This window comes from Rhinolophus hipposideros (assembly GCF_964194185.1).
Source record: "Rhinolophus hipposideros genome assembly, chromosome: 8".
NCBI classification, from domain to species: Eukaryota; Metazoa; Chordata; class Mammalia; order Chiroptera; family Rhinolophidae; genus Rhinolophus; species Rhinolophus hipposideros.
This window is the reverse complement of record NC_138054.1, coordinates 40297210-40323489: the sequence shown is the minus strand read 5'-3', so window position 1 is coordinate 40323489 and position 26280 is coordinate 40297210. Positions and strand designations below refer to the sequence as shown.

The window sequence follows — 26280 nt, the reverse complement described above, 5'->3', positions numbered from 1 at the left end:
CCAGATATTCTTATATACTTATGGTTCAGAAGTTTGCTTAGTTTCTTCAAAAGGGAACATTGGGAATAAGAATTGCTGTTATGATAGTCTCTTACCAAATTCCCCTGTATAACTAAAACATTAAGTAAAATTTATACCATAAAGAAGCTATTTAAACAAACACACCCTCCAATTCTAATAAAAAAAAAATACAGTATTCTGAAGACAACCCTCCACCCCCAGCCTCGAATCCGCAGCCAAACGTTGAGGCAGGAGATGGCTGCTTTTAGGGCTTAAATTTCGTCCAGGACCAGATGAAATAGCAATACGATTAGCAACATACTTTTGTCTTTCTTGTCGCCTTGATTTCAAATCTAGTCGCAAATCATAAGCTTTTGTGCTGCTCAGATGTTCCTTCTTTATCTTAATGAGAAAACTTTTCGCCAAGGGAGCGAGTCCCGCTAGAAAAGGCAGCCCTGCGGCTGCCAGGGAGCGGTCGCGTTCCTGGGCTAGACAAGAGTGTTGCGCGTTTCAGGAGAATGACTAAAACGTTCAAGTCGCCCAGACCTCCTCTTCCACTTCGGCTTGCTGCAGAAAGAGATGTAACCTGAATCTTTGTTTAGGTTTTGGTTGGGGAGCAAGAATTAAAAAGCCACGGCAAATGCAGACAGCAGATTTTCTTTTTTTTAAGTCAAAAGTTAACAGGGCCATTCCCAATGTTTTTTTTTTTTTTCTTTAATACTAAATCTGGAGTAAGTTGGCTTGTCCTGATAAAGATCTTAACATGTAGGGAAGGCGGGTTTTCCTGAAGGAGGTGAGGCTATTCCTTCAGGAAAAGACTCCCCCCCCCTCACACACACCCCTTTCCCTCCCTTTATGTAAGGTTCCACCCTCTGGAAAACAAAACTTTTTTTTTTCTTTTCCTGGAGGGACAGACCTTAGTGAAGTTGGGGAAAGAATCTTAAGAAGAGTCCATCAGAGAATGGTTACGGCCACGGTAGCCTCTTTGGTCGAAGACATACTTGCAGCATTCTTATTCTTCTCGGTGTCAGCTTTTATTAGTGCATTGGGGCGGGGGAGGGGGGGAAATCGGCAGACAAGGACAGCCTCTGACCCTCTGGAGTTGGTATGAGATAAGCAGCCCTAGCAGTGCCATGTATTGGAAAAGCGATCAGATGTTTGTGTGTAAACTAGAAGAAAAGGACGTGCCGGAGCTGGCAATTCCCCTTGAGAAGGTGAGCGAGCCGACGCCTGGCCAGACCAGCTGAATCGCAGTTTCCTTGAAACGCGAGCTGTTTGGGATCCTAAACGAGGTTCAGAAATTACCTGTAACGGCCTCATCTTCAGACCTGGCTTTTTTTTTTTCTTGCTTTTTTTTTTTTTTTTTTTTTGGTTACGTAGTAGCTTTAGTTAGTAATCATTGCCTCCCCTACCCACAAGCTCACTTAACCTGAGGCATGGAGACTGTAATTTGCGAGAGGAAGCCTCGAGCCTAAGGCGCTCTCGGGTACATGTGAGTCGCGTTTTTGTTCTATTTGCCGAGGTGATCGTGGCGGTGGGGGAGAGCGAGTCTGGAGGTCCGGGAGGTTGCCGGGTGGGACCAAACAGAGGCGCGATTCCTGGCGCCCTACCTGCCGGGGGAGACGCTTGCTCGCCCTAAGGCGAGCCCTCCTGTTGCAGGGAGATACGCGCTGCGGTGGGCCCACCGCGAAACAGAAAGAGACTTCCGGGAGGGCCCGGGGGATCCCAGGAGTGGCCAGAGGGGCTATTTTACTTAAAGTTCCCAACGAAGCAAACCCCAGGGTACTCGAGTCACGACGTTCGTGGAGTAGATGGGGGAAACTGACAAACTCTCACTTCACTCTGGAGGCAGGACCCGGCGGTGCCTCGCGTTTTAAGTTTGCAAATCAACTGGAGCCTGTTTGAGTGCCTCAGAGGGACCCACACCAGGAACCGCTGACTTTATCTTTGCTCCAACGCTGGGCGGGGAACACCGGGCGAATGCGGGGCTTTTCTGTTTATTAAACTCCCTTTGTGTCTGCGAGGACGCGGCCTCCGAGCTGCTGCACAAGGTCCCGCGCAGGGAGCGCACCCGGGGGTCTCCGCAGAGGGCCAGGGGGGTGCTCCGGGTTTGGACCAGATTTCGCCAGGTGCTGCCAAAAGGAGGGAAGGAAGGAGGCGAAGAGTCCGAAAGGCAGAAATGTGGGCCGCTCAAGTTCGCACCCCCATCTTCCCGCTAGAGTTTTCGTAATACCGGTAGAAGGCAAAAAACGGCCAGAGAGGCTGCGTTTTCATTTAAGAACAAATCTCCAGCAAAGGCTTGGAAACACTTGAGTAACGCGCGCTGTTGCTTTAAGACATTTTGACCGAGGTTGGGTGAGTTTTTTAAATGGCATAAATTAAATTCAGCTGGATATTTTCCACTCGATACGCTTTTTTGCGCTAGTTAAAAATAATCCTTTAGTAGCTCAAATGTTGACTTACTGAGCAATAAGTGGCAATTTACACCTTAAAGAAACGAGTGTAAATCACTCGCAGCTCTAATTGCTGCAAGTTTACGAAAGAGCTGCTGGCTCGGTTTAATCTGAAGCATTTTCATTCAAATTGTCATCGGAACAAACACCAGGCTTCTTAAATCCCGCTGTAATTAGCTTTCAAGTATCCTATTAAACCTCTTCACCTTTCGGGCTATCCAATTCATAAAGCCCCCTTTAAAAAAATATATGTGTGTCTTGCTCTTTTAATTGAGGTTATTAAAGAAATCAAGTTTCTTTCCCCATCTCCTCCTCAATCCTCTTTTCTTCTCTCCCACTCCGCCTCTCCCCCCGCGTGCACCCCCTTTGGCCCGTTCATCCCCGCTCCGCCGTGATTGACGTCTAGAAAGAAAACGCTTTGTGCGGGGATGATTGTTATTAACTTGTTACCCCGGGCAGGGGGGCGGGGAACCGACGTACTCCGGTGAGAGCTGGAGAGCCGCAGCCAGGAGAGCCGCGCGGCGCACGGGGCGAGCCCTCGGCGCTGGGTGGCCACCTGGCCACGCGCTGGGGCTGCGCCGCCACCGCCCGCGGCGGTAAGGGAGACCACGCCGGATAGGAAGCGTGCGCGCCCGCCCGCTGGCCCGCGGCGCCCGGACCCGGGAGCCCTGACGGCTGCGCGCGACCCGCCCGCTGATGCCTTCATTAGCCCTCTCGGCGAGCGGAGAAGCCGAGGCTAGGGCGGCGTGCGCGGGCTCTGAACTTCTCGTCTGTTTCTTCCCACTTTCCGCCCCCGTTTCCCCCCCGCCCCCCACCGCAGTGCCAGGGGCTCATGTCGGAAGAGTGCGGGAGGACTGCAGCCCTGGCGGCCGGGAGGACTCGAAAAGGCGCCGGGGAAGAGGGATTGGTGAGTGGGCAGGCACACGGCTGCTGGCTGCTGGCAGGACTGGCGGTGGGGAGGCGGCCCAGGACCAAGGGCCGTTGTCCCGCGCTCCTTCCCGGCCCAAGTGGCTCTCGGGAGCGGGTGGAAGGAGGATCTGGGACGGGGCGGGGTGGAAAGCTGAGCCAGCTTGGCCGGCAGGGCAGGGCAGGGCAGTAAGGCGCCCCCGGTCCTTGAGGTTAGGGGTGGCAGCCCCAGCGGTCGTGGCTGGAGCTTGGACTCGGGGTGAGGGCGAAAAGAGAGACCTCAAGAACTGGGGGCGGGGAGTAGGGGTGCGGGAGGGCTAGGAGAAGGGAGGGGAAGCGGTGGGGGCGCCCCCGGGGGTCCGTGGGATGAAGAGAGGAGGAGGGGTCTAGAACCGCCTGAGACCGCGCCCTGCGGCTTCCTGCAGGTGAGCCCCGAGGGAGCGGGGGACGAGGACTCGTGTTCCTCCTCGGCCCCGCTGTCCCCGTCGTCCTCACCCCGGTCCATGGCCTCGGGCTCCGTATGCCCCCCTGGCAAGTGTGTGTGCAACAGCTGCGGCCTGGAGATCGTGGACAAGTACCTTCTCAAGGTAGGGCGGAACCTTCTCAAGGTAGACAGGCCCAAGGGGAGCGTGGTTACCCTGGGAGCTCTGGGAAAAGAGAAAAGTTCATTTTCTCCCTCTTTTCCAATCGAGTTCTCGCTTGAAGTTTTAGGCTTTCTCAGGAAAACGGTCCGGTCAAGGGCAACTCATGAGGTGGGAAGGGGTGGGGGGAGAAATCTGAAAATCTTTTCGCGTTGCAAAAGAGCTTGTGTGTGACACGTTGTGGTTTAGAAATGCCGATACCCGGGGTGAATGTACTCGAGTCAGCCACCGACTTGTAGAGGAAAGGAAGTAGGGAAAGAAACCCTTTTATCATTCTGAAACAGGGTCCCGCCTGATTATTTTTACTGAGCCCCGGGTTACTTACGGTCCCTGCATCCCCAGTAACACCCACATGCCTGCCTGCTTCTGAGAGTTCCAGGTCGGTATGTGTTGACTGATTCCCCTTTGCAATGTCTCCTTTGGTGAGAACCACTGTAAAGTGCCTTACAGGGTCTTTTCTGGACAGATTTGTTTTTACATGGTCTTATGTTTGTTTATAGTTATTTGAGGCTTTTCAAAAGTAAAAGTTCCTAGGATCATTTAAATAAAAACTATTCCAGTACCTTCCTTCTCTTACTAAGATTCAATACATCAAAGTCACCCAGTGCTTTTTTCTGTTATCTCCAGTGCTTGGGGGTGGGGGAATCGAAATTGATGTAAAGTTAGAAAGAAAAGAAGGGAAAGAAGCCCTGGGATGAAGTGCTTCAAGTAGTGGTTTGAGAGTAGACTGTCTGTATTAATTAGTTTTACTTTTAAAATATTGTGAGGGAATTTTGGAGTAGAAATTCTGGCAGGCCACAGTTATCCATGTCATTGCCTGCAGAATCATTGTCCCTTGTGTCTTAATCCTAATGCTATGGGTTTTCAACTTCAATAGCTCTTTAAAATGACTATTTAAACTAATGATCTCTCCTACACTGAATTAGTAGCAAGCCAGTTCACTTTCTATTCCCTCCCCAACAACCCCCACCCCCAGTTTTTCGAAAGGATTAATTATAGAAAGTATGAGTTCAAAAAAAAGTTAGTGGGCTTCTTTAAGTTTCTATCCCAATGTACAAAGCTGTTTCATATGTAAAGAGGGAATAGTACCCTATAGATACAACCCAGATAAAGTAACAAAAGAAGTTTGGGTGAAAACATTAAAAAGTGACTGAGTTAATCTTTACTGGTGGTTAATTCTTAAAGCTGGCAGGCATATTGACACAGCTTTCTCTTTAAATCTGCACTCTTAAGATTCCCTTTTCAAAGTTTCTAGACCTGAGCCTTTGTGGATATTTCAAAATCATTTTTGGATCAAAACTAGCTTCTTATTTTCAGTGAGCCCTCTCAATAATTAGCATAATTTTAAAGAATGGTCTGAAGGGATCTATAAAGGCTTTAATACTTAACAGCCGAGAGGATAGAGAAAAAAAGGTTATTACAATGTGACTCTTAACACACCCTCTGAAATAAAATGGTTTCTGGTGTTCATCTTTTAGAAGTTAAAATGTATTTATGTATTATATTTTTGTGTTATATAAAATATCTGAGTTATCTAAGTCTTCCTCTGTATAGAATGCTATCACTAAAAAAAGATTAACACTATATGATTATATAAAAACTCTGAATTCTTTTTTCCCCCCATTTTTGAGTCTACTTTATCCAGATAAGTTTGAATTCAATACAAGTCACTGGTAAAAAAAAATAACTATTAGACCTAGTAGAGTACTTGAGAGTGTAAACTGTTTAATATAGAAAAACACCATATCGTGAAGCCAGTAAAATGGAGTTAGAATAAAAAAGTACAAGAGGAAATAGATGTATTTGTTGCTCCATCCAATCCTCAGTGCCCTGTTTGGGTAGTTTTTCTGGCTTGTTTCTACATATACATATACATATTGGATCAATACCAGCAATCAGGGAAGGTTTATATTGTCCGGAATTTTTTCCCTTCACCTTACTTTCCTCCCTGGAAAAGAAATGGAAGATGAAAGAGCATTTTTTGAAAAGGTAAACTTTGAAGAAAGGTGGAAAATCAGGCATTAGGGCCTGGCTTTCTGGTGTTAGAGGGTGGTCATGACTGCCCGGAAGCCTGAATCTACCTTCAGCTAAAAAAGAAAAGAAAAAGGGCAGCTTGGATAAGATGGAAATGCAGAAGGCCTTAAACAGTGGAATGCTAAAGGAAGCTCATACTTTTGAGCTTTAACTTAATTGGGCTCATTTTAGGAAAAAATAGAAGGAAAATAAATCTTTATTTCCAGGGCATTCATCATTGTTAATATTTTGAAAATTTCCATTTCCTCAGATTTCTTTCCTATTATTTCTTTGCTATTTTCCATGTTTTCTTGTATAGTGAACATGTAATTCTTCTAAGCAAGACCTAAACTTAAAACTTAAAATTTCACCAAAATTATACTCTCATTAATGCTTTGGAAAGAGGCACGTGACTGTAGTTAGAAGCCAGTGAAACTTTTTTCTTCAGCTTCAAAGTATCTTTTATTAATATATTTCATATCATAGACACACAAGTTGAACAGTAGTGCTACTCTGATAGAATCATCAGATAGGTAGGCTTTGTTGTGAAATAATGTAGCAAATGGCATGTTTCACAATTTCCCATTTTTCCAATTTCTTCATTTCTATTTTAGGCATTAGATCCATTTGTAGGGTGTAACTGTTGTTTTTGCATCATTGCTGTTCTTTTACATGAAATTGAACTAAGAATAGACCTAGTTCTTGTGTCCATTTAACAAGAACAAACTTTAAGAGCCTGTATTACAGGCAAGGTCAGTCCAATAAACATGTTTATTCTTGAAGGCTGACATTGTGGTGCTTGTAATATGATGGCAACAGTTTCTGGTGAAGGTAATTATGATCTGTTCCCTGAATTAATAATATTATATGTCTCTATTTAGAAAACATTAAGTTCTGTGATTTATTAAATCACCGTTTTATGCCTTCCTTCTTGAAGTATAAATGGCAAACAATGCTGGGGTCCCTTTATAGAACCCCTTATAATCAGATTTATTTTTTTCTCTAGTAGCTAAATCATTGAGTGGGATTACCAATACTTTAGTCCTTGATTCTATTATTTAATCTCAGAAGAGAGCCAGGGCTTCTGCCATATCAACATTTAATCTACCTTAATAGTTTCTGTATTGTAAGCAAAATGGATTGCTTGGCTTTCTTTACAAGGGTATTTCTCTTACAAAGCTTCTTTTTTCACTGTCTTTCACTTTAACCAGTGCAAAGTTTATCATTATTTGGCCAAAACGTAGACTGAGAAGGTATGTGGCTTGACTTCTTTAGCTACCATATTACACAGTAGGAAGAATTTGGTTAAAGAAAAAAATTAACCAGTGTGCAGGACTTAAAAGTGTCCAAGAATTTTCCCTGTGTTCGTAGAAGCTCTCCTTAAAAAAGGAAATTAAACTGACGTCTTCAAAGTAACAAAAAAATTTGTAAACTCCAAATGTAGAATATATTATTCTGATTTTCTGGTTAGGGTCTAAAAGAAAATATTTGTAGACATAGATCTGTGTACATTACACCTTTTAGATGGAAACATTCAGAGTATGTATTAACATATTAAGGGACCAGCTTTTTAAATTGTCAACTACACAAAACCAATGAATGATAATCTTAAGCTTTAAATGATTTCTCATCCAGCCCCTTTTTCCTTCACAGGTGAATGACCTGTGCTGGCACGTTCGGTGTCTCTCCTGCAGTGTCTGCAGAACCTCCTTAGGAAGGCATACCAGCTGTTATATTAAAGACAAAGACATTTTCTGCAAACTTGATTATTTCAGGTACACTGATATTTTTTTTTCAGTAAGTAAATATCCCAAGAAATTATTACACAAAGAGAATTTTGTAAATAGGCTTTCTTGTCTGGTTTTACTTTGAAGCCTAGTCTTTCTTATATAATAGATTTCAAAATGAGTGCGCTTTATATTTTTTGAGGTATAATTTGTATTAAAACAGATAAAATTAAGCATGTTTATATGTTTTAGAAATTCAATATACAAAAACTAATTTAAAATAATTATTCCTACTTTGGCAAATGAAAGTTTTAGATATTAAAAACGCAATCTTCTTTGCTGTGAATAGGTATAAAGTATGCAATATGACTTATTGTGACAAAGCCCCTGATTTAAAGGGAGTGGTAAGACAAAATAATATTGCGGATGCAAATCAAGGTTTTCTCAAGCTTTCATCAGTTTACTATGGAATGATCCCTCGTTATACACTTATAAAATGCTAGCACTTTGGAGACTGGGATAAACCAAGTTATTCAAAAGAATTGACTAACCAGTATCAGAAATACATCAAGTCTAATTATTCTGCCTAAAAATCCTGTTTCTTTTGTCTGTTCTTTGACCTTTATTTTGTGAGATTATATTTGCCTAAGATAGTAAATGTAGAAATTTGTCTGTGTGATCTCTTTATAATTATTTAAATGTAAAGTTTCTTCAAGTGTATAATTCAGTTCTTAAGGGATAGCTGTCTGGAAATTGAAATCCTCAAGCATGATGTTTAAAAGTAACCATATTTTTCTTTATTTGCATTTCCAAATGAAGAAAAATGTTCATTGTGAAATTGGGAAGTTAATACTATATAATGAAGTTTGTAATACTAATTATGTTGTTTATACTCAATTTCAAAAACTGATTTCAGAGAGGTTAGTGATTGGTTTGAATAAATTGCTAGGTGATTTAAAGCACTTCATGAAACCCCGAGTCCTTTATTTTATAGAATCACAGACTTTCATATTTACCAAAAACATATATTCGTCATCAGGTTTACTCTCCATTTCCTCAAAAATAGTAGCAATTTGCCTCCTCTTTTACTTAGGATATGCTAATCTTAAGATTTTATGTTAATTTGAAAAGCTTTGAAAGATTTGGTGTCAGAGGCTTATTGATGGTCCAGTTCTTCAGGACTTTTTTATACTTCATATTTTGTTATGTACTAAAATTTAATTTTAGGATTCAGTTTTTAAGATCAATTTTTAAACACTGTTAATACCTCTAAAGATATATTAATGAATAGACACAGACATATATACTTATCTAACTTGATGTTGATATGCCTGATCATGACTTCGATTGTGAAAGGAGACATGGCAAAGAGTGTCATGGATTGAGAGAAAAAAGAAATATTTGTATCCGCCATTTTGTTAAGATTAATGTGCATTTAATGTCCAGGTGTCTCTGAAAGTTTTAGGTAATATTTCTCCTCCTGTTGATGGCAATGCAACTGCATGTTCACCAAAGGAAACATTTCTGAGTTTTCCTTCCATTCATTCTTCCCAGGGTGAATAATTTCCGTTCTACTCATTCTTTGATAATATCATGTTTGAACGTTTAAATGTTTGAACTTAAAAAAATGATATTCAGAACATTTCTAATTATCTCAACGTGGTTTTAAGAAATCATTATATCTTCAGTGGTTTGCTTTTGCACTTTTAGGTTTCAGTTTGGACTGTGTGTGCGCGCGCGCACGTATCTTGGGTCTCTAGGTAACTTGTAAATGCACTGATATTTGTCACAAGGGGGATATTGAAACTCATACTTCATTTAATTTAAAAGAAAAATCTAATTTTTCTTTAAAGTAACAGTGAGAAGTTTTTGTTTTAGAAACAGATTTGAAGTATGGCCATGTCTCATCTTCATTGCTTACCATACCGACTTATAGAAAAATAATTGATTCCTGTTTTATTTTCAAAAGATTTAAATACTTAGCTTAAACCAAGGAGTAATATATGAGTTTAATCTCAGACTGATGACTATCTCACCAAGCATTAAAATCTTCGTTTCCCACCCTTGTATTTATATAGAAGATATGGAACTCGCTGCTCTCGTTGTGGGAGGCACATCCATTCTACTGACTGGGTCCGGAGGGCCAAGGGCAACGTCTATCACTTGGCTTGCTTTGCCTGCTTTTCTTGCAAAAGGCAACTTTCCACGGGAGAAGAGTTTGCTTTGGTGGAAGAGAAAGTTCTCTGCAGAGTGCATTATGATTGCATGCTGGATAATTTAAAAAGAGAAGTGGAAAACGGTAAATATATACTTAAAATAATTTTGAGTCTTTGGGAACAGGGAATACCGGAATAGAAACGATTTTTCCTACGGTCATCTTAATTCATTATTTTGTGCAGTGTAATTGTGGTAAAACTCATTAAGCACTCTACTGTTGTTGATGGTCTCCATCTGTTTATTTATTTACCCTGTGTGATAGGCTTGTGCCATGTTTTCAGGCAACAGGCTTGAGTTTAGGATTCTATCTTGCTTTTTGTTACTCCCGTGTTTCCCCGAAAATAAGACCTAGCCGGACCATCAGCTCTACTGCTTCTTTTGGAGCAAAAATTAATTTGACACCCGGTCTTATATTACAGTAAAATAAGACCGGTCTATATGTAAATTTTTGCTCCAAAAGACACATTACAGCTGACGGTCCGGTTAGGTCTTATTTTCAGGGAAACACGGTAGTTGTTTCCCTGTCTTTGCTTTCTAAGGATGAGCCTTAGATGTGTACTTTTAACTTTTTTGCACTTGTGACTAAATATACAAGCCTACAAATGGAATGTTGGTTCCACAGTGTATTTCTAGTGTGTGTAAAAACTTAAGGGATTTGGCAATCTAGTAGATGAATTCAGTTTCACTCCAAGCCAAGAGATACAAGACACCTATTATAGCATGACTGCTGGACCCATCTAAGTTACCAATGTGCACTGTGTTTTCTAAATGTAGGTAATGGGATTAGTGTTGAAGGCGCCCTTCTCACAGAGCAAGATGTTAATCACCCAAAACCAGCAAAAAGAGCTCGGACCAGCTTTACAGCAGATCAGCTCCAGGTAGACATGACAATGAATTTATGATTTTTGAAACCCCTCCCTACAAAAAAAACCACAAACCCCGAAAAAACAATCTTTATGCTATCTGAAATCATTTTTATGTTTTCAAAAATGTTAGCCAATGCTTTTTGTGAAAACTAACTTGGTGAATGTATAAAAACATACTTTTTGCTCTAAAATGTTTGTCAATATTCAGAGTCATGATCTGGTATGAACTAGTCATTCAAACTTCGTTTTTCTGGGATCTGTTGGTATTAACATCAAAGTGGAAATAAAATGTTGCTCTGTACTGACTTCCTGATAAAATCAGTTTAACACAGGCATTATTACTACATATGGTTGTAAAAGAGGACAAAATATTTGAGACTCAACAGTCATACAGTATGTGTGTGGGTTTATGGGACACTAATGTGTTCATCTTTTTAAGAAACCGCAATGAGTCTTTTAATGGACAAGATTATACATTCTCTGAGTAGGAAAGAATTGAATATGCCTGACCATAAACAGGAATTTACTGATTGACTCCTATCAAGTAGGCCCTTTCTTGCTTTTAAAGGGGATAGAGAGAAGCATTCTATAATTTGATGCTAAAGGTTGATTATGTCCCTTGAAAAGGGAGGGATTAATTTCAGCTTAGCAGCCCTAAATGTAATTTATTTCAAATAATGTAATAAGTTTGATTTATGTAAATTGTCAAGAAAATTATTAAATAATTATTCCTTGCTTTATATTTAAGTCTACACATATAATGATTCTTGCATTTTTTCAGATAAATCATATTTTCTAAAAAGATTAATGTGGCTGAGGTATTTATTTTATATTAAGGTAAAGTAACATTTATTGAGCACCTACCCTGTACTGCTGGGTGCTTTACACATACTGTTTATCTTAGCTCAGACTTTGAAGGACCTTTATACAGTGTTAATAAATGAGTGAAAGTAATTTTTGAAAAAGTACATATTCTAAGACATGTCAGTATTTAAGATGATACAAGTGTTTCAAGAAGAGAATTTTTATTTTGAGAATAATTAAGAAAAGAAACTTTGATGTGACACAAATATTCCAAGGCAACTTAATGTTATTGGAAAGCAATCTAGCATTAAAATTTAGAGCCATTCTGAAAAATTTCCAAATGATTGTTTTGGATTTCTTAATTTAGGCATAGAATACATGGTCAATAAGTATTAAATGAAAAATAAGGCAATTCAAGGAACTATCTCTGTTTGAACCTTGCTTTTCTGGAGGTACCTCATTGGATTGTAAAGAAGATCACTGAAAGTCCTAAATTAGGACATATGAGTACCTGGGGGAGACCTGACAGCAAAATACCCAGTATCTAAAAGGAGTCTGAATTAAAATAAAATTTCTAATAGAAATCTATTCTGTTTTTAAAATTAGCTATTCACATAAAGGCTGGCTATGATTTTATTTATAAGGCTGATAATTCTAATTTGATATAAAATTTATTCTTAAAATTATAGTTGTGAAAATTTGAGACCACTTTAAACATATAAACAATCGCATACAGGAAGATAATAAATACTAGTTAAATAAAAAGGGAATAATATTTGTGGAAGACTGTGTGTACCACCAAGTCTTATGACAGGCATTTTCTCTCCATTATCTCCTTTAACTCTTATAATAGTTCCTTGATGTCACGAGCGTCATCTAAGAGGTTCAGGAAGTCAAAGAAGACTTCCAAGGGAATGGTAGAGAGGAGATTTGGACCCTGCTCCCCAAACCTCTGGTCTTTTCATTTTGCTTAGCCTCCCAGGAGACCATGAATAGAACTGTGCCTTGACAAAATGCCACTTAATGGCAGCAACAGCAGCAGCCAGAACAAAATAATGAGATTCTGAATCTTGGCCTTATAGATGGCCTTACAGTTTTCATTGCAAATGGCCAGAAACTATTTAAGCCATGCACTAATATATAAAAATGTGATGTGAATCATGAATTTTAAAAAATTTGTAGCAGAATCATAAATTTTAAAAAATGGAAGCAGAAATGATATGATTTCAAAGCATGTTTTCGTTTATTCAATTTTTATTAACATTTGTCTATGCCAGGCATGACTGAAACACATGAGGCAGAATCCTTGTCCTCAAGTGGTTTCTTTCATAACATAGGAATCTGGGATAGCTGTAGATTCTTTTAAAAAACTTGAATCATTATATTTTGCCAGAACCTCTAATAAATCAAGCAATGTACCCTCATTTTCAAATTGTCTTACCTTTCAGAAAGCTGAATATATGCAAGTAGTGCTTGAATTCAGCAAAATAATAAACTGTTGCAGGTAAACTGTAAGTCAAGACTATTCAGGAAGTACCTGCTTTGGACAGAGAAGAGTTAAAATGGTAGGAAAAAAAAATGTAATTTCCCAAAATTCTTGTTTAGAAACATAGGAAGAAAAAATAGTTTAAGAATCACAAAATAAAATACTGTTTTGTGTTGGCAGAAATATTTCAAATACTATCTCATTTGTAGAAATAATATTTGAGAAGTTTCAGCCAATATTATGGCTTGTTTATTGTAGTTGGAAGCACTTGCTCAATGATTATTACTGCTAATTGTGCTAAGGTTAGCACCCACTTTAATATACCTTTAGATTAAGTTGGTCAGCTGCTACTACCTATGCAGGCTCCTAACATTTCTGGTAGATTTTCTGGCCTTAAAATGATGAGTGTCTCCAGAGTCTCACTCCTTGACCATGCTGAAAGAGTTCAGAAAAGGAATAGGGTGGGTTTTGGCATCATTACTGACTGGAGAATAATAAAACTAAGTCAAAATTAAAAGGCTTTTTTTTTTTTTTGATACTGAACACTGATAAACCCATCTGACTTTTCCTTTAGTAAATTGCAGTTCTAAACCATCAGTGTTAATTTAAGTTTTGCTTCATTCCTTGATGAGGAATTGCTTTATTAAATGTAATTTGGTTCCACTATTAAATTTGTGAATTTGAAATGCATTTTGTGAAAGGCATGCTGTTTTTGTTTTATATAAATCATCAATAGTGGCTTTGAAAGCAAATGCTTATATATCTGTTCAGCTTTTCTCCTTGAAAAATTAAAAAAACAAAGACATATATCTGCTCATTCTTTTTTTCTCTTTGGGATTTACATGCTCAACCTCCTATAAACACAACTCCTTTTGCATGTGAAATAACACATTTCGAGGAAAGGGAGGATGAAGTGAACTGAGTGAAGCCAGGAATTCCTTATTCTAGGAGAGTCACTAATCAGAGAGAATTTAACTGAAAAAATTATATATATAATTTGTAAAGCTCTTAAGGTTTCCTGGAACAACATTTGTCTTTTTCACCACTATCTTCAGATTTTCCTCACGTTGTCAAGGTTCATTCTGTCACATCTCTTAATTAAGCACAAACTATGTGACAGGAAGGGAACATGAAGAGTAAGACATTTTCTCAAGAAAGTCACTTTCTGCCATGGAGAGCTAGACTTGCTAATAAATTATTTAGCTATCCTGTGAGAAGTGCAGTGGCAGAAGATAGTATTCTATAAGGAGCATAGTGGAGATTGCAGTTAATTTTCCTTGTTGGAAATGGTGTTGAGGCCAGCGGTGCTTAACGTCTTTCAGTAGGTAGGTTACCACATCCCCTTCCCATCCCTGTGGACAGCACAATCATGCTGGATGTCTGACTCCCTCTCTCATTCTTTATAATACTTTATAATTTATAATACTTCCCTCTATTGATTGACTTTTAAGTAATACAATTCAAATACCCTGCCTGGTTCCCATAATTAACCTTTTCTGAAAGAATCCAAAAACCTTTCACTAGTGTTTTTATTCTGGCACTCCACCCCACTCCCACAACATACCTCTCCCTTAACCTTGTATTGTTGGTATTTATTGGCATGTCTGTTTCTTTCTCCCAGGAACTTGAGATCAGGGACAGTTTTTTCATGTGTCACTATCTCACAGCACTTAGCAGAGTGGTTCCAACCCAAAGGTTCACATCAGAATCACCTGGGAACTTTTTCAATAGATGTTTAGATCCTGGGAAATTCTTATTCAATGGGCTGGTGGGTATCTCTTTTTAAGATTCCAGATATTCCTTTGCAGAGAGCAGGTGCTCAAAACAATGATGGAATGGTTCCCATTAAGCGTAACCATTTGTTGTGCTCTGTACTATTTGGAGACTGATAAAAATTATAGTAGAGGCTTTGAAGCTGTTTAGTTCAGTAGAGGCTGGAGATAAATGTGATGTGATTTTTGTATTTTAAAAAGTTTTCTAACGCTAGCAACTTTTAAAAGAATGGAAAAAACAGTAAATAGACATACCATGTATACATTTCATTTGTGGGTTGTAAGAATGGAAAAAGGTGAGCTTATTTTTTAATAAACGTAGTTGGGAGAAGTTTTTATGTTGAAATGGATTATTTTTTAAAGATCTCAACATGGCATGCTATAGGTAAATTACAAAATGTGCATTGTTTTCATTTATACATACTTCCCCATTGATTTTCAAGTAATAGAAATACCCCATTTTCTTGTGCATGTCTTCTCTCCCATCTCTCCCATCAGCTTCTTATTTTTAGCTGTTTACTACTTACATTTTTTAAACTACAGGTTATGCAAGCACAATTTGCTCAGGACAACAACCCAGATGCACAGACCCTCCAGAAACTAGCAGAAAGGACAGGCTTGAGCAGACGTGTGATACAGGTGATTATTTGAAGGTTAATCAAGAGCTAACTAAAAGTTCTATTCTAGGTTGTTATGAACGTGCGTTGTTTTGTGAAGAAATATCAAAGCATTAGCTTCTCATTTAGGTCTTTTCACACTCTTAAGTCAATTTTTTTTCTTTTTTTTAAAAAAAGCCCTGATAATTAGCCTGCTTGGACTAGGCTACCATTTGTTAAATCACTCCTTGCCCAAGGTATTTCATTCAGTGCTCACAGCAACTCTAAGATCCTCACGCTAAAAAAGACAGCTGCGCCTCCAAGCTAGATCTGCTTCTGAGGTCAGCATTTTTTTCTACTTTTCTGTGATTGTGTATGTGAGTGAGTGTGTTGGTGTGTAGGGGGTGTTGACGGCCTTTGTTAAAGATCTAGATAGAGGGAGGGATGTAAACAAAGCTAGGGAAGGATGAGTTAGAGCAAACGTATTGGAATGTAAGATTTCCATTTGCAAATTGGGGGGGATTAAATTGTTGAAATGGAACTTGGAGAGGCTTGTGAATGTAGAGTTCGCTCCTGAGCAGGAGAAAGCCATGATATGTGTTATTAGGAAGAAAGGGCTGGTGACAGACAGTAAATGGCAAGAATTAGAGTTGGGAGAGGCTAGATAGAGACAGATTAGTTGGGGTGCCCAGCAAAGTAGTAATTGTTTGAAAAGAAATTTAACTAGGATAGGTCACTAGAATTCATTGAGAAACATTTTATTGACCACACACTCATGGCAGGTACTGGATGCTAGAAAGACAAGAAAAGGACCTGGACACTAATGAGGAAGCAGAGAGAAGCCAAAGACGATTCTTAAACTTGAAGTTAAAGTATTATTGGGAATGGTGCTATTGATAGGAATATTAAGGTCAAAAGAAAGCTAGTTTGGTAGTTCAGATGGAGTTGACCTCCCTTTTCTTTCTGCTAATCATGCAATGATGGTGCAATTGGGCATGTAATCTGGTATTTTAAAGGGGTAGCAGGACTTAAACAAAATGATCTAATGCCATAAAATTGGGTAAAACCCTTTAGAAATAGATCACAGACAGTAAAAATAAAGAAAGGACTTTAGGGAGAGAGCTGGGTAAGAGGTGCTGTTGGAATGAGACATAGTAACAGCCAGAATGAAAGATGAGCCTGGTGCAGAAGTTTCTTGGAGGCCAAAGGAGTGAGGTGGGTTCCAGATGGAGGTGGTCAACTGTCAAGATCTTAAAGAGAAATCAGGGAAATGGAAAATAATTTTATATAACGTTAAGGTTCAAAAAAGTTTAAGGAATTAATAATGCAAGTAACCATAACCCACAGGATAAAATTCAGGGAGGTAAAAAGGTAAAGTCCAACATTGTACATAGAATGTTTTATTTCTTAAATTGGTTAATAAATAGGTGTTTATTTTTCAGTTTAATCTATTAAGCCTGAAGCATTTCATAATTGACACATCTATACAAAGAAGCCTGTGGGAAAGACCTGATGGTACTGCAGGTTCTATATTCTCAGTGGATTTGGTCGATTGCCATGTAATGAGGCTCTCTGAGGGGGCAAGTTCCATAACCTAGTACTTTCCAAATGTCCAGGGTATTACTGTGTTTATTTTAGACTGACACATTTTAAAAAGTGACTAACAACCAGTCTGACAAGAGTGTTTCCTTTAGAAGTCATGAAAGATCTTGAAATCACATGCTCATAATATTAACCACATCAGGAATATTTATCTAGAGATCAGGTCAGGAGATGGTAAGGGAAGGAACAGTATTAACAGAGTTGGTATCTTTTAAACATATTAGGTTGGTGCAAAAGTAATTGCGGTTTTGGACCCCAAATTTTAAATCATTATAACTAGGCTCAAACACATCTGTATTAATCAAAATAGGAACCATTACAATCAACGCATTTTTTTGCCCCTGAGAAATAAATGTTTGTTCCTGTAGTGTGAAAATCCGTGCCTCAGGATTTGACAAACTCTTGGAAAGCATTTTCTGCATCCCGCTGGCTAAGGCAGCGTTTTCCCTGCAAGAAGTTGTCGAGATGCTTGAAGAGGTGGTAGTCGGTTGGTAAGAGGTCAGGTGAATATGGTGGATGAGGCAAAACTTCATAGCCCAATTCATTCAACTTTTGAAGCATTGGTTGTGCGACGTGCGGCCGGGTATTGTGGTGGAGAAGAATTGGGCCCTTTCTGTTGACCAAAGCCAACTGCAGGCGTTGCAGTTCTTGGTGCGTCTCATCGATGTGCTGAGCATACTTCTCAGATGTAATGGTTTCGCCGGGATTCAGAAAGCTGTAGTGGATCAGACCAGCAGCAGACCACCAAACAGTGACCATGACCTTTTTTTGGTGCCAGTTTGGCTTTGGGAAGTGCTTTGGAGCTTCTTCTCGGTCCAGCCGCTGAGCTGGGCATCACCAGTTGTATAAAATCCGCTTTTCATCACATGTCCCAATCCGATTGAGAAATGGTTTGTTGTTGTTGCGTAGAATAAGAGTCTTCAAAACAATGATTTTTTTGATTTTCGGTCAGCTCATGAGGTGCCCACTTATAGAGCTTTTTTTACCTTTCCAATTTGCTTCAAATGCCGAACGACTGTACTAGAGTGGTCGACGTAGAGTTCTTCGGTAACTTCGCCTGTAGTTGTAAGATCAGCTTTGATGATTGCTCTCAATGGGTCGCTGTCAAATTCCGATGGCCAGCCACCATGCTCCTCATCTTCCAGGCTCTTGTCTCCTTTGCAAAACTTCTTGAATCACAACTGCACTGTATGTTAGTTCCTGGACCAAATGGGTTGTTGATGTTGTGAGTTGTCTCTGCTGCTTTACGACCCATTTTGAACTCGAATAGGAAAAGCGCTCAAATTTGCTTTTTGTCTAACATCATTTCCATAGTCTAAACTAAATATAAAATAAACAGCAAGTAATAAGTGATGAGCAAAAAAACTTAAAGCGAAAAATGTGCATTAAAATGATGTATAACATAACCACATTTATTTAAGAATGTATTCCAGTATCAAATGGCAAATTTCAACAATGCAAAAACCACAATTACGTTTGCACCAACCTAATATGTGAAAGGCTGTCCGACAGCCAGCAGAATCAAGTGTCAGCAAGGGAAGGCAGGAAAAGGGAGATTTCTGTCATGACATATGAGTAGAACTTTCTCAGTAGGAAAGGCTACAAAAATGGCATGCGCTGTGAATGGAGGTAGTGAGTGTCTTGTGCATGAAAGTGAAGCTTCCTTCATTGAGGTCATTCAGGCTCAACGGGCTGAAGTTTCCTTCATTCAATGACTGTGACTGCTTCAGCTAAGTCAGATTCATGACTACCATGTTGTAGACTATTTTGAAATTTGAAAGTAAAGGAAAATGGAGAGTTTTCGGAGAGCTTTTCTAGTTATTTGATGAAGTAGGGACTCAAGACAGACATCACAGGCATCTCTCATGTAATTTCCAGGTGTTTTGGTCACCAGTATTATGAGCAAGTTAACCTTGATTCCACACTTTAGAACTTAGAGAACATATTGTTGAATGGTGACTTTCAATATGTGAGGATTGAATTTAAATATTTTTTGATAAGATGGCAAAGCAAGGAGTACTGGCATGAAAAAAATATATAAATAGTACATAATATATATATATATATATATATATGTAATTTGTATATACCGTTTTTCCCCAAAAATAAGACCTAGTTGGACAATCAGCTCTAATGCATCTTTTGGAGCAAAAATTAATATAAGACCCAGTATTATTATATTATATTATATTATATTATATTATATTATATTATATTATACCCGGTCTTATAGTAAAATAAGAATGGGTCTTATATTAATTTTTGCTCCAAAAGATGCATTAGAGCTGATTATCCAGCTAGGTCTTATTTTGGGGGAAACAGGGTATGTGTGTATAATTTAAATATATAGTCCTTCACAGTATTTTTGAAGAATTTGTTACTGTGATCTCAAATAGTAAGCATGGTCTGTGTGCCCAGCCTGCTTCCTAGCATCGAGCACATTTTAGAAAAGTTAAAGAACAATTTGATTACTAGGCCTTGATTCTAATATCCAAGCTAGGTTATATACAAAGATTAGGTAGAAACAATGGTCTGATTCACAGAGACAATCTCACCTTTACTAGCTCAAATCTGCTTAGAGAGACATTAGTAACAAAGCAGATTGTCATTGTACTGAAATCACAGAATGAAGATGGATGATTTTACTTGTAACACTCTGCATCTAGATACAATCACTGTTCAGGTGCCCTTTCAGGTGGGTGAATTATGAGCTGTATGTCCTACAGAAATAGGAGAAAGCATTGCTATTTCTCCCAATCACTGTACTAGGAATACCTTTCCATATTAAGAGCTACATCATTTTTATTGCTGCACATATTGAGCATAGTATAATTTAGTTTATTTCTAATTTTTTTTATTATAAAAACGCTGCAGTGAACAACATTGTATACATTCCTTGCATGCCTGTTCAATAGTTTCAGTAGGATATGTTTTTAGAAGTGAGATTGTTGAGCCAAAAGAGAAAACATTTTAGGGGCTTTAACTGATAGCCCAAAAATCACCTTCCAGAAAGTTCATACCAATTTATTCTGCCAGGAGCCCCATATGAAAGTTCCTTTTCCCCAACTCACATGAATCCTGAATACTGTTATTCTTTTACATCTTCTCCAATTTGATAGAATCAGCATTAAGGTAGGTATTCTGCTATTTATGTCATGCCATCTTCATATTTATTTCCAAAGTCTGGGATTTTTTTTTAAACAACTGAGTAGCTTCCATCCAATATATAATCCACTGGAGACATAAGATACTTTGAAGGAACTCTGGGAACTGTAGAGTACTGGGTTATACCGTATGTAGTGCTCTGGGGTGTGTGTCTTCTGAGTACTGTCTGGGAAAAGGCAGGTGGCAGCAGTTCTCTTTCATAAGTTGGAGAACGTATGAGTATGTCTTCTTGGCTGGGTGGGTGACAGTAGTGGCATCTAATGTTAAGGAGCTTTTGGAGAGAACTGTGACTGGAGACTTTGGTATGGTCTTTATATATGTATACAAGAATCCAACAGACACTCCAGAAAATGAGAGAAGGCTGTGATTTCCCTCTCCTTTTCTTTGATATATGACTAAGCCTTGCTCCTGAAACATTCCTCGGATTCTCCCTTTTAGCCACTTGATCAGAACTGCATACCCCATTACATTATTGATTTTTATTCCTTTAATTTTAACCCCTTGAGTTTATACTTTGCTAGCCCTCTATTTTTGAGCCCCAAGACCAGGGTGTGTCTTAGAAATCAGGCCAACTTTTTCATATAAATCTTTTCGCAGCTCCCTTCTGTTCCATATTATTCAGCCAAGACTCCCTTTGTGCCATCAAAGAACTACGTCCCAGCTCTGGGCAGAGACTTGTGTCTCCAGCTTTTCCCTGGCCTTCTCCTCATCCCCAAAATGTTCTTATCCTAGTTTCCTTAAAGTTTTTATCCCTCCACTTCTCTTCTCATGACAGAATTGTCTGGAGTGGTGGCAAGTAAATGCTATAATATTTTAATAGAGTAACACTCTATAGTCAAGTTTTACCTAGTGGCAGGGGATTCAAACACAGGCAGGTTCGTTACTGGAAGCATTCTGGGTAGTCTAACCTTACTCACCCTGACTTGGATGTGAAACTGCTTGCCCTAAATTTGCCCCCTTTATTTCTGTGATAGAATGGACAACAGGCTGTTAGCTCTTTACATTTTGTGAACTGTTTAACCAGTGATGTGTTTGTATTTTATTCTTATGATTTTTTCTTATGATAAGCCTGATCTTATCATGCTTTTTAGGGAATAGTCTATGTATTCATTAAGAGAAATAGAAGTCAGCAGATTAAAATGTGACTGGAATAACTGAATCAAGAGGTTTGTAGAAAGCTTTGAGTTCTCAGCAGAGATTTCAGTCATTTGAAAAAAGATTAGAAATAAATCCAGTGGGTGTCTACGAATACATTTAGTAGTGCTTTTTTTTTTTTTTTTAAAGTTCTAATTAAAAAGGCTCTCTCTGTTTTTCTTCTTGTCTTAAATGCCAGTAGAAAAACCAAGGAAACTTTTCTGGAATTCTTGAGTACCCCCCTTTTATTTTGAAATATGCTGGTTTAGTATAGAATTGGCTTTAAGTAAATCATCAGATAGTTATTATTTGAGCGAAGAAAATGACCATTGATATTTGTGCAAAATTGTTTCTCTTCTGCCTACCGAACTTTTTAAAGACTTACCTCGTTTCCCCAAAAATAGCAATATATTATATTATATTATATTATATTATATTATATTATATTTTGTACCTGGTCTTATAGTAAAATAAGACTTATATGAATATTAATATAGTAAAATAAGGTCTTATATTAATTTTGCTCCAAAATTTTGCTCCAAATATAAAGTCTTATATTAATTTTTGCTTAGAGCTAGTTGTCCGGCTAGGTCTTATTTTCGGGGAAACACAGGATTTAGATGTATACTGTGTATACTGTGCTATTATGGTAGAGTACTTGAGGTTGCATCCCTTTTAAATTGAGTTGGTAATGTACCCAGAAGCTGATATGTGACATAGCTACATTGCTTTTCTCCCTCAGGTGTGGTTTCAGAATTGTAGAGCACGCCACAAGAAACACGTCAGTCCTAATCACTCCTCCTCTGCCCCAGTCACAGCTGTCCCGCCTTCCAGGCTGTCTCCACCCATGTTAGAAGAAATGGCTTATTCTGCGTACGTGCCCCAAGATGGGACGATGTTAACTGCGCTGCATAGTTATATGGATGGTAGGTATCCCAACATTTAATAGCTGTCTCCCGAGCAATCAATAATTGACAACTTCTAATATTAGATTATTGATAAGATTCACATTTTGAAATATTACCTCAGTAGTAGCTGAAAAATATTGTGGGGGGTGCAGTAAAGAACAAAACTATCCAACCATTCTTATTTCTGTGAGTATATTTTAAGGGACAAGTCCAACACTCATTTTGCAGCTAAAATGCAAATACTGATAATGACTCCTCGTGCTTGATTTTTACTTAGGAAAAAAACTTTTTTTGTTTTGTTTTTGTTTTCACCTGAAATATTTAAATAACTTATTTTCCTATGGTCAGAGAAAGTATTAACACTCAGAGTTTTAGATTGGGGTTTACTTAGTTTTGTTAAACTTTTTTATTGAAACTAAACATGCATATGGAAAAGTGCACACATAATAAGTATACAACTTGATAAATTAAACAAAAGGAACATATCCATGTAAATACTAGCCAAATGACATACTAAAACATAATTACACCCAGCAGCCTTTCTAATGCCCCTTCCCAATCGTTATCCTCTTCCTCCAAAGTAACACTGCCTTGTCTTCTAAAATCATGTTTTAGTTTTGCCGGTTGGTGAGCTCTCTATAAATGAACTGGACAGAATATATTCTTGTGTGTCATACCTCTTTCAACTACATTGTTTGTGAGATTCATCTGCATTGTTGCAAGAATCGATGATTTGTTTGTTTTCATTGTTATATAGAATTCTACTGTAGGAATATACCACAATTTATCCATGGTTGATAGACATTTCTAGTATTTCTAGTTTGGGCTTTTATGACTATGCTGCTATGGACTTGATTGTACATGCCTTTTGGTGCACATTAATTCACACTTCTATTTGGCATGTACCTGGGAGTGGAACACAGACTACACATACAGTCAACTTGAGTTGATCTGCCAGTTTCCCATAGTGGTTGAACCAGTTTACACTTGGACCAGCAGCATTTGAGAGCTCAAGGTGCTCTCTACATCCTCACCAACACTAGGTATAGTGTGACTTCTTAATTTTATTCAATTTGATGGTTGTATATAGTGCTCTCTCATTATTTTAATTTGTGTTTCCTTCAGTGCCTGATGAGATCGAGTATTATTTCATTGGGCATCTGTATATCTTTTTGTGTGTGTGAAGAGCCTATTTATGTCATTTGCCTATTGATCTGTTGACTTGTTTGTTTTGTTTTTTTCTTGATTTGTTTTAGCCCTTGCTATATTCTGCATATAAATAAGTTTTTTAATGACTATATATGTTGCAAATATCTCCTCATATTCAGTGACTTGCCTTTTTCTACTCTATTAAGGGTATATTTTGTTGAGCACCAGTTCCTAATTTTAGTGTAGTTCATTTCAGTAGTCCCCCCCCCCCCCTTCATGGGCAGTGCTTTTTTTGTGACTTGTTCAAGGAATTGTTCCTACTCAAAGATAATCCTTCTATGTTATCTTCTAAAAACTTTGTTTTACCTTTGACATTTAGATTTACAGTCCATCTGGAACTGAATTTTGTATGTCATGTGAGATAGGCAGCAAAGCTTTTTTGTTATACCGATGAAAATACTAATTTCCTAGCTGCCGTGTAGCACCACATTTGATATAAATCAAGTGTCCATATAATATATTGTGTCAGTTTCTATACTCCCTATTCTGTTTCATTGGTTTATTTATTTTTATATTAATGCCTAATTGTTTTATTTATGCTAGGCCTATAATTCTTGATATCCAATAGTACATGTCTTCCTGCTTCATTGTTATTCAAGTTTGTGTTACCTATTCTTGACCCTTTGCATTTAAATTTTATCACCTTGTCAATTTCCACCAAAAGAAGGAAAACAATTGAGATTTTAATATACTCCATTAGATCAGTTTGTAGGAAACTACCATCTTAGTAATATTGTCTTTCATACCACGAATTTAGTCTTTCTATTTATTTAGTTCATCTTCAAATGTTCTCTTATATTCTAGAGTTTTTTGTTTAGTAATCATGCACATCTTTTGTTAGGTTTAGTCATAAGTATTTGTTTTGATACATGTAAATGGTATGTCCTCTCTATGTGGAAATCTAGATTGGCAGCTATTTTCTTTCAGTACTTTGAAGAAATAACATTGTCTTCTGGCTTGCATTGTTTCTGTTGTTTTGAACATGGATAGTTAACCTGATACCACTTATTGTTGAAGTCAGCTGTTGGTCTTATTCTTGTTCTTTTGAAATAGAAAGTCTTCCCCACCCTCACCCTGGCGTTTCTCTTTGTGTTTTATTTTCAGTTTTATTATAATGTGCTTAGATATGCTTCTTGAACATGTATTAATAGTTTGATGTATTTCATTACGAAAACAGCTTTTGTCTCTTCAAATATTTGATCTTATGAAGAAGTTTCATATTTTCCAGGCTTTGACCTTCCATGCTTCAGTCTAATATTTTCTTCTAACCTTTCTTCCATTTCACTAATTCACTATCTAATGTGCTATAAAACTCATCCATTGATTTTTTAATCTTAGTTATTGTATCTTCAGTTTTAGAATTCCCATTTCATTCTTTTATACAGTTTCAAATCCTATACTGGAGTAATCTATGTTGTTATTTTATTCCTTAATAAAATTACTGTTATATTAATTACAGTTATACTAATTAATTAGTTATACTAATTAATTATAGTTATACTATGTCTGATAACTCCAATATTTGGATTTTTGTTGGGTCTGTTGTGTTGTTTGTTTTTTCCTCTTTGTTTTCAGTCATGTCACGTCTTCTTATTTGCCTTGTTATTTTTTATTGCACTTCAGATGTTGGGTATGAAAAACCAGAAATAATTTGAGGCTCTGAATGATATCTTCCACCAGAAAGGATTTAGTTTTGCCTTTGTCAGGCTAGGGGAGATCAACTTAATCCAATCAGGCATCAGTTCTCATGAGGGCTGTGTTTCTGAGTCACTACAACTTGTATTTAACATTTTGAGATCCCAAACAAAGCCTGTGTTTTGTTTTGTTTTGTTTCATTGTTTTTAACTAGGGATTCTCTTTAGTGGTCCATGATCATTCATGTTTGTTTTCTATCACCCAGCCAAAGTCTAACTCCAGAAATCTCTGTTAAACTTCTCCCAATGCCTTTCAGACATTTCTTTTAAAATTGTCACTAAACTTGTGAGGGAAAAGTAGCCTCATTTTATTTTCCTTCTCTTCTGGCACTTGACTGCCTTGGTCTCTTTCATATGCCTTTAGAAAGATTTTTGAAAATTTTCTCCAGCTTTCCTAGTTCCTCTCAGAGGGAGGTTTGGTTTGAAGCAACATAGCCATTGCTTGGAGTGGAATCTTCATTTTAAGTTTTGGTTAAATAAAAAACCAGAGCCTGTACCACTGTTATCATTTACTTACATGAGCATTAAAGTCGAGTGTGTTTATAGGAATGACTGTAGTGTTGCCTGAGTCAAATGTGTTTTCATGTACATTTAAGGGAAGAGGCAGTTAAGCATTCATAAATGATAATTTGGTGGTTGTGAGGGGGTGGTTATCCTACAGAGACACCTTCATATGAAAGCTACCCACATCTCTGCAGACAAAGCTCATATGTCTTTCTAGCTGCAGGGTAAAGTGCAGTGAATGGGGTATGGATGGAGGACATTAAAATGTCAGAAACTTGTGGCCCCAAATAAAGATTTTGGGGTAAACCACTTCTGGATTCTCATTTAATAATATACTATGCTGAATAAGTTAATGCTGCTGCTGAGGTCAGTGGAATGAGTGTAGCTTGGTGCCCTCAGCGATAATGAGTAATGAAATCACATTGCCTTGGATTGTTTGTGTTTGTTTTTAAATCAGTTTTATTTACCCTACAAAACTGATCCACAAATTTCTTTCTATTTTGTAGCTCATTCACCAACAACTCTTGGACTCCAGCCCTTGTTACCCCATTCAATGACACAACTGCCAATAAGTCATACCTAA

At 38.1% G+C, this 26280-nt stretch overlaps 1 protein-coding gene across 2 annotated transcripts; it reads left to right on the top strand.

Moving 5' to 3' along the window:
- Positions 1 to 1133: 1133 nt before the first annotated feature.
- On the top strand, positions 1134 to 26280 carry LHX8 (LIM homeobox 8; the record flags this gene model as incomplete). 2 transcript variants are annotated; one of them, XM_081055518.1, is made up of 9 exons in its annotated part: positions 1134 to 1214; positions 3274 to 3360; positions 3785 to 3946; positions 7667 to 7788; positions 9819 to 10039; positions 10732 to 10835; positions 15429 to 15524; positions 22125 to 22308; positions 26204 to 26280. In XM_081055518.1, 9 exons carry the CDS (start codon positions 1134 to 1136, stop codon positions 26278 to 26280), a joined length of 1134 nt encoding a protein of 377 aa, XP_080911644.1. The 2 variants fall into 2 exon arrangements, with proteins under 2 accessions (XP_080911644.1, XP_080911645.1); XM_081055519.1 differs by having other exon boundaries at positions 26208 to 26254.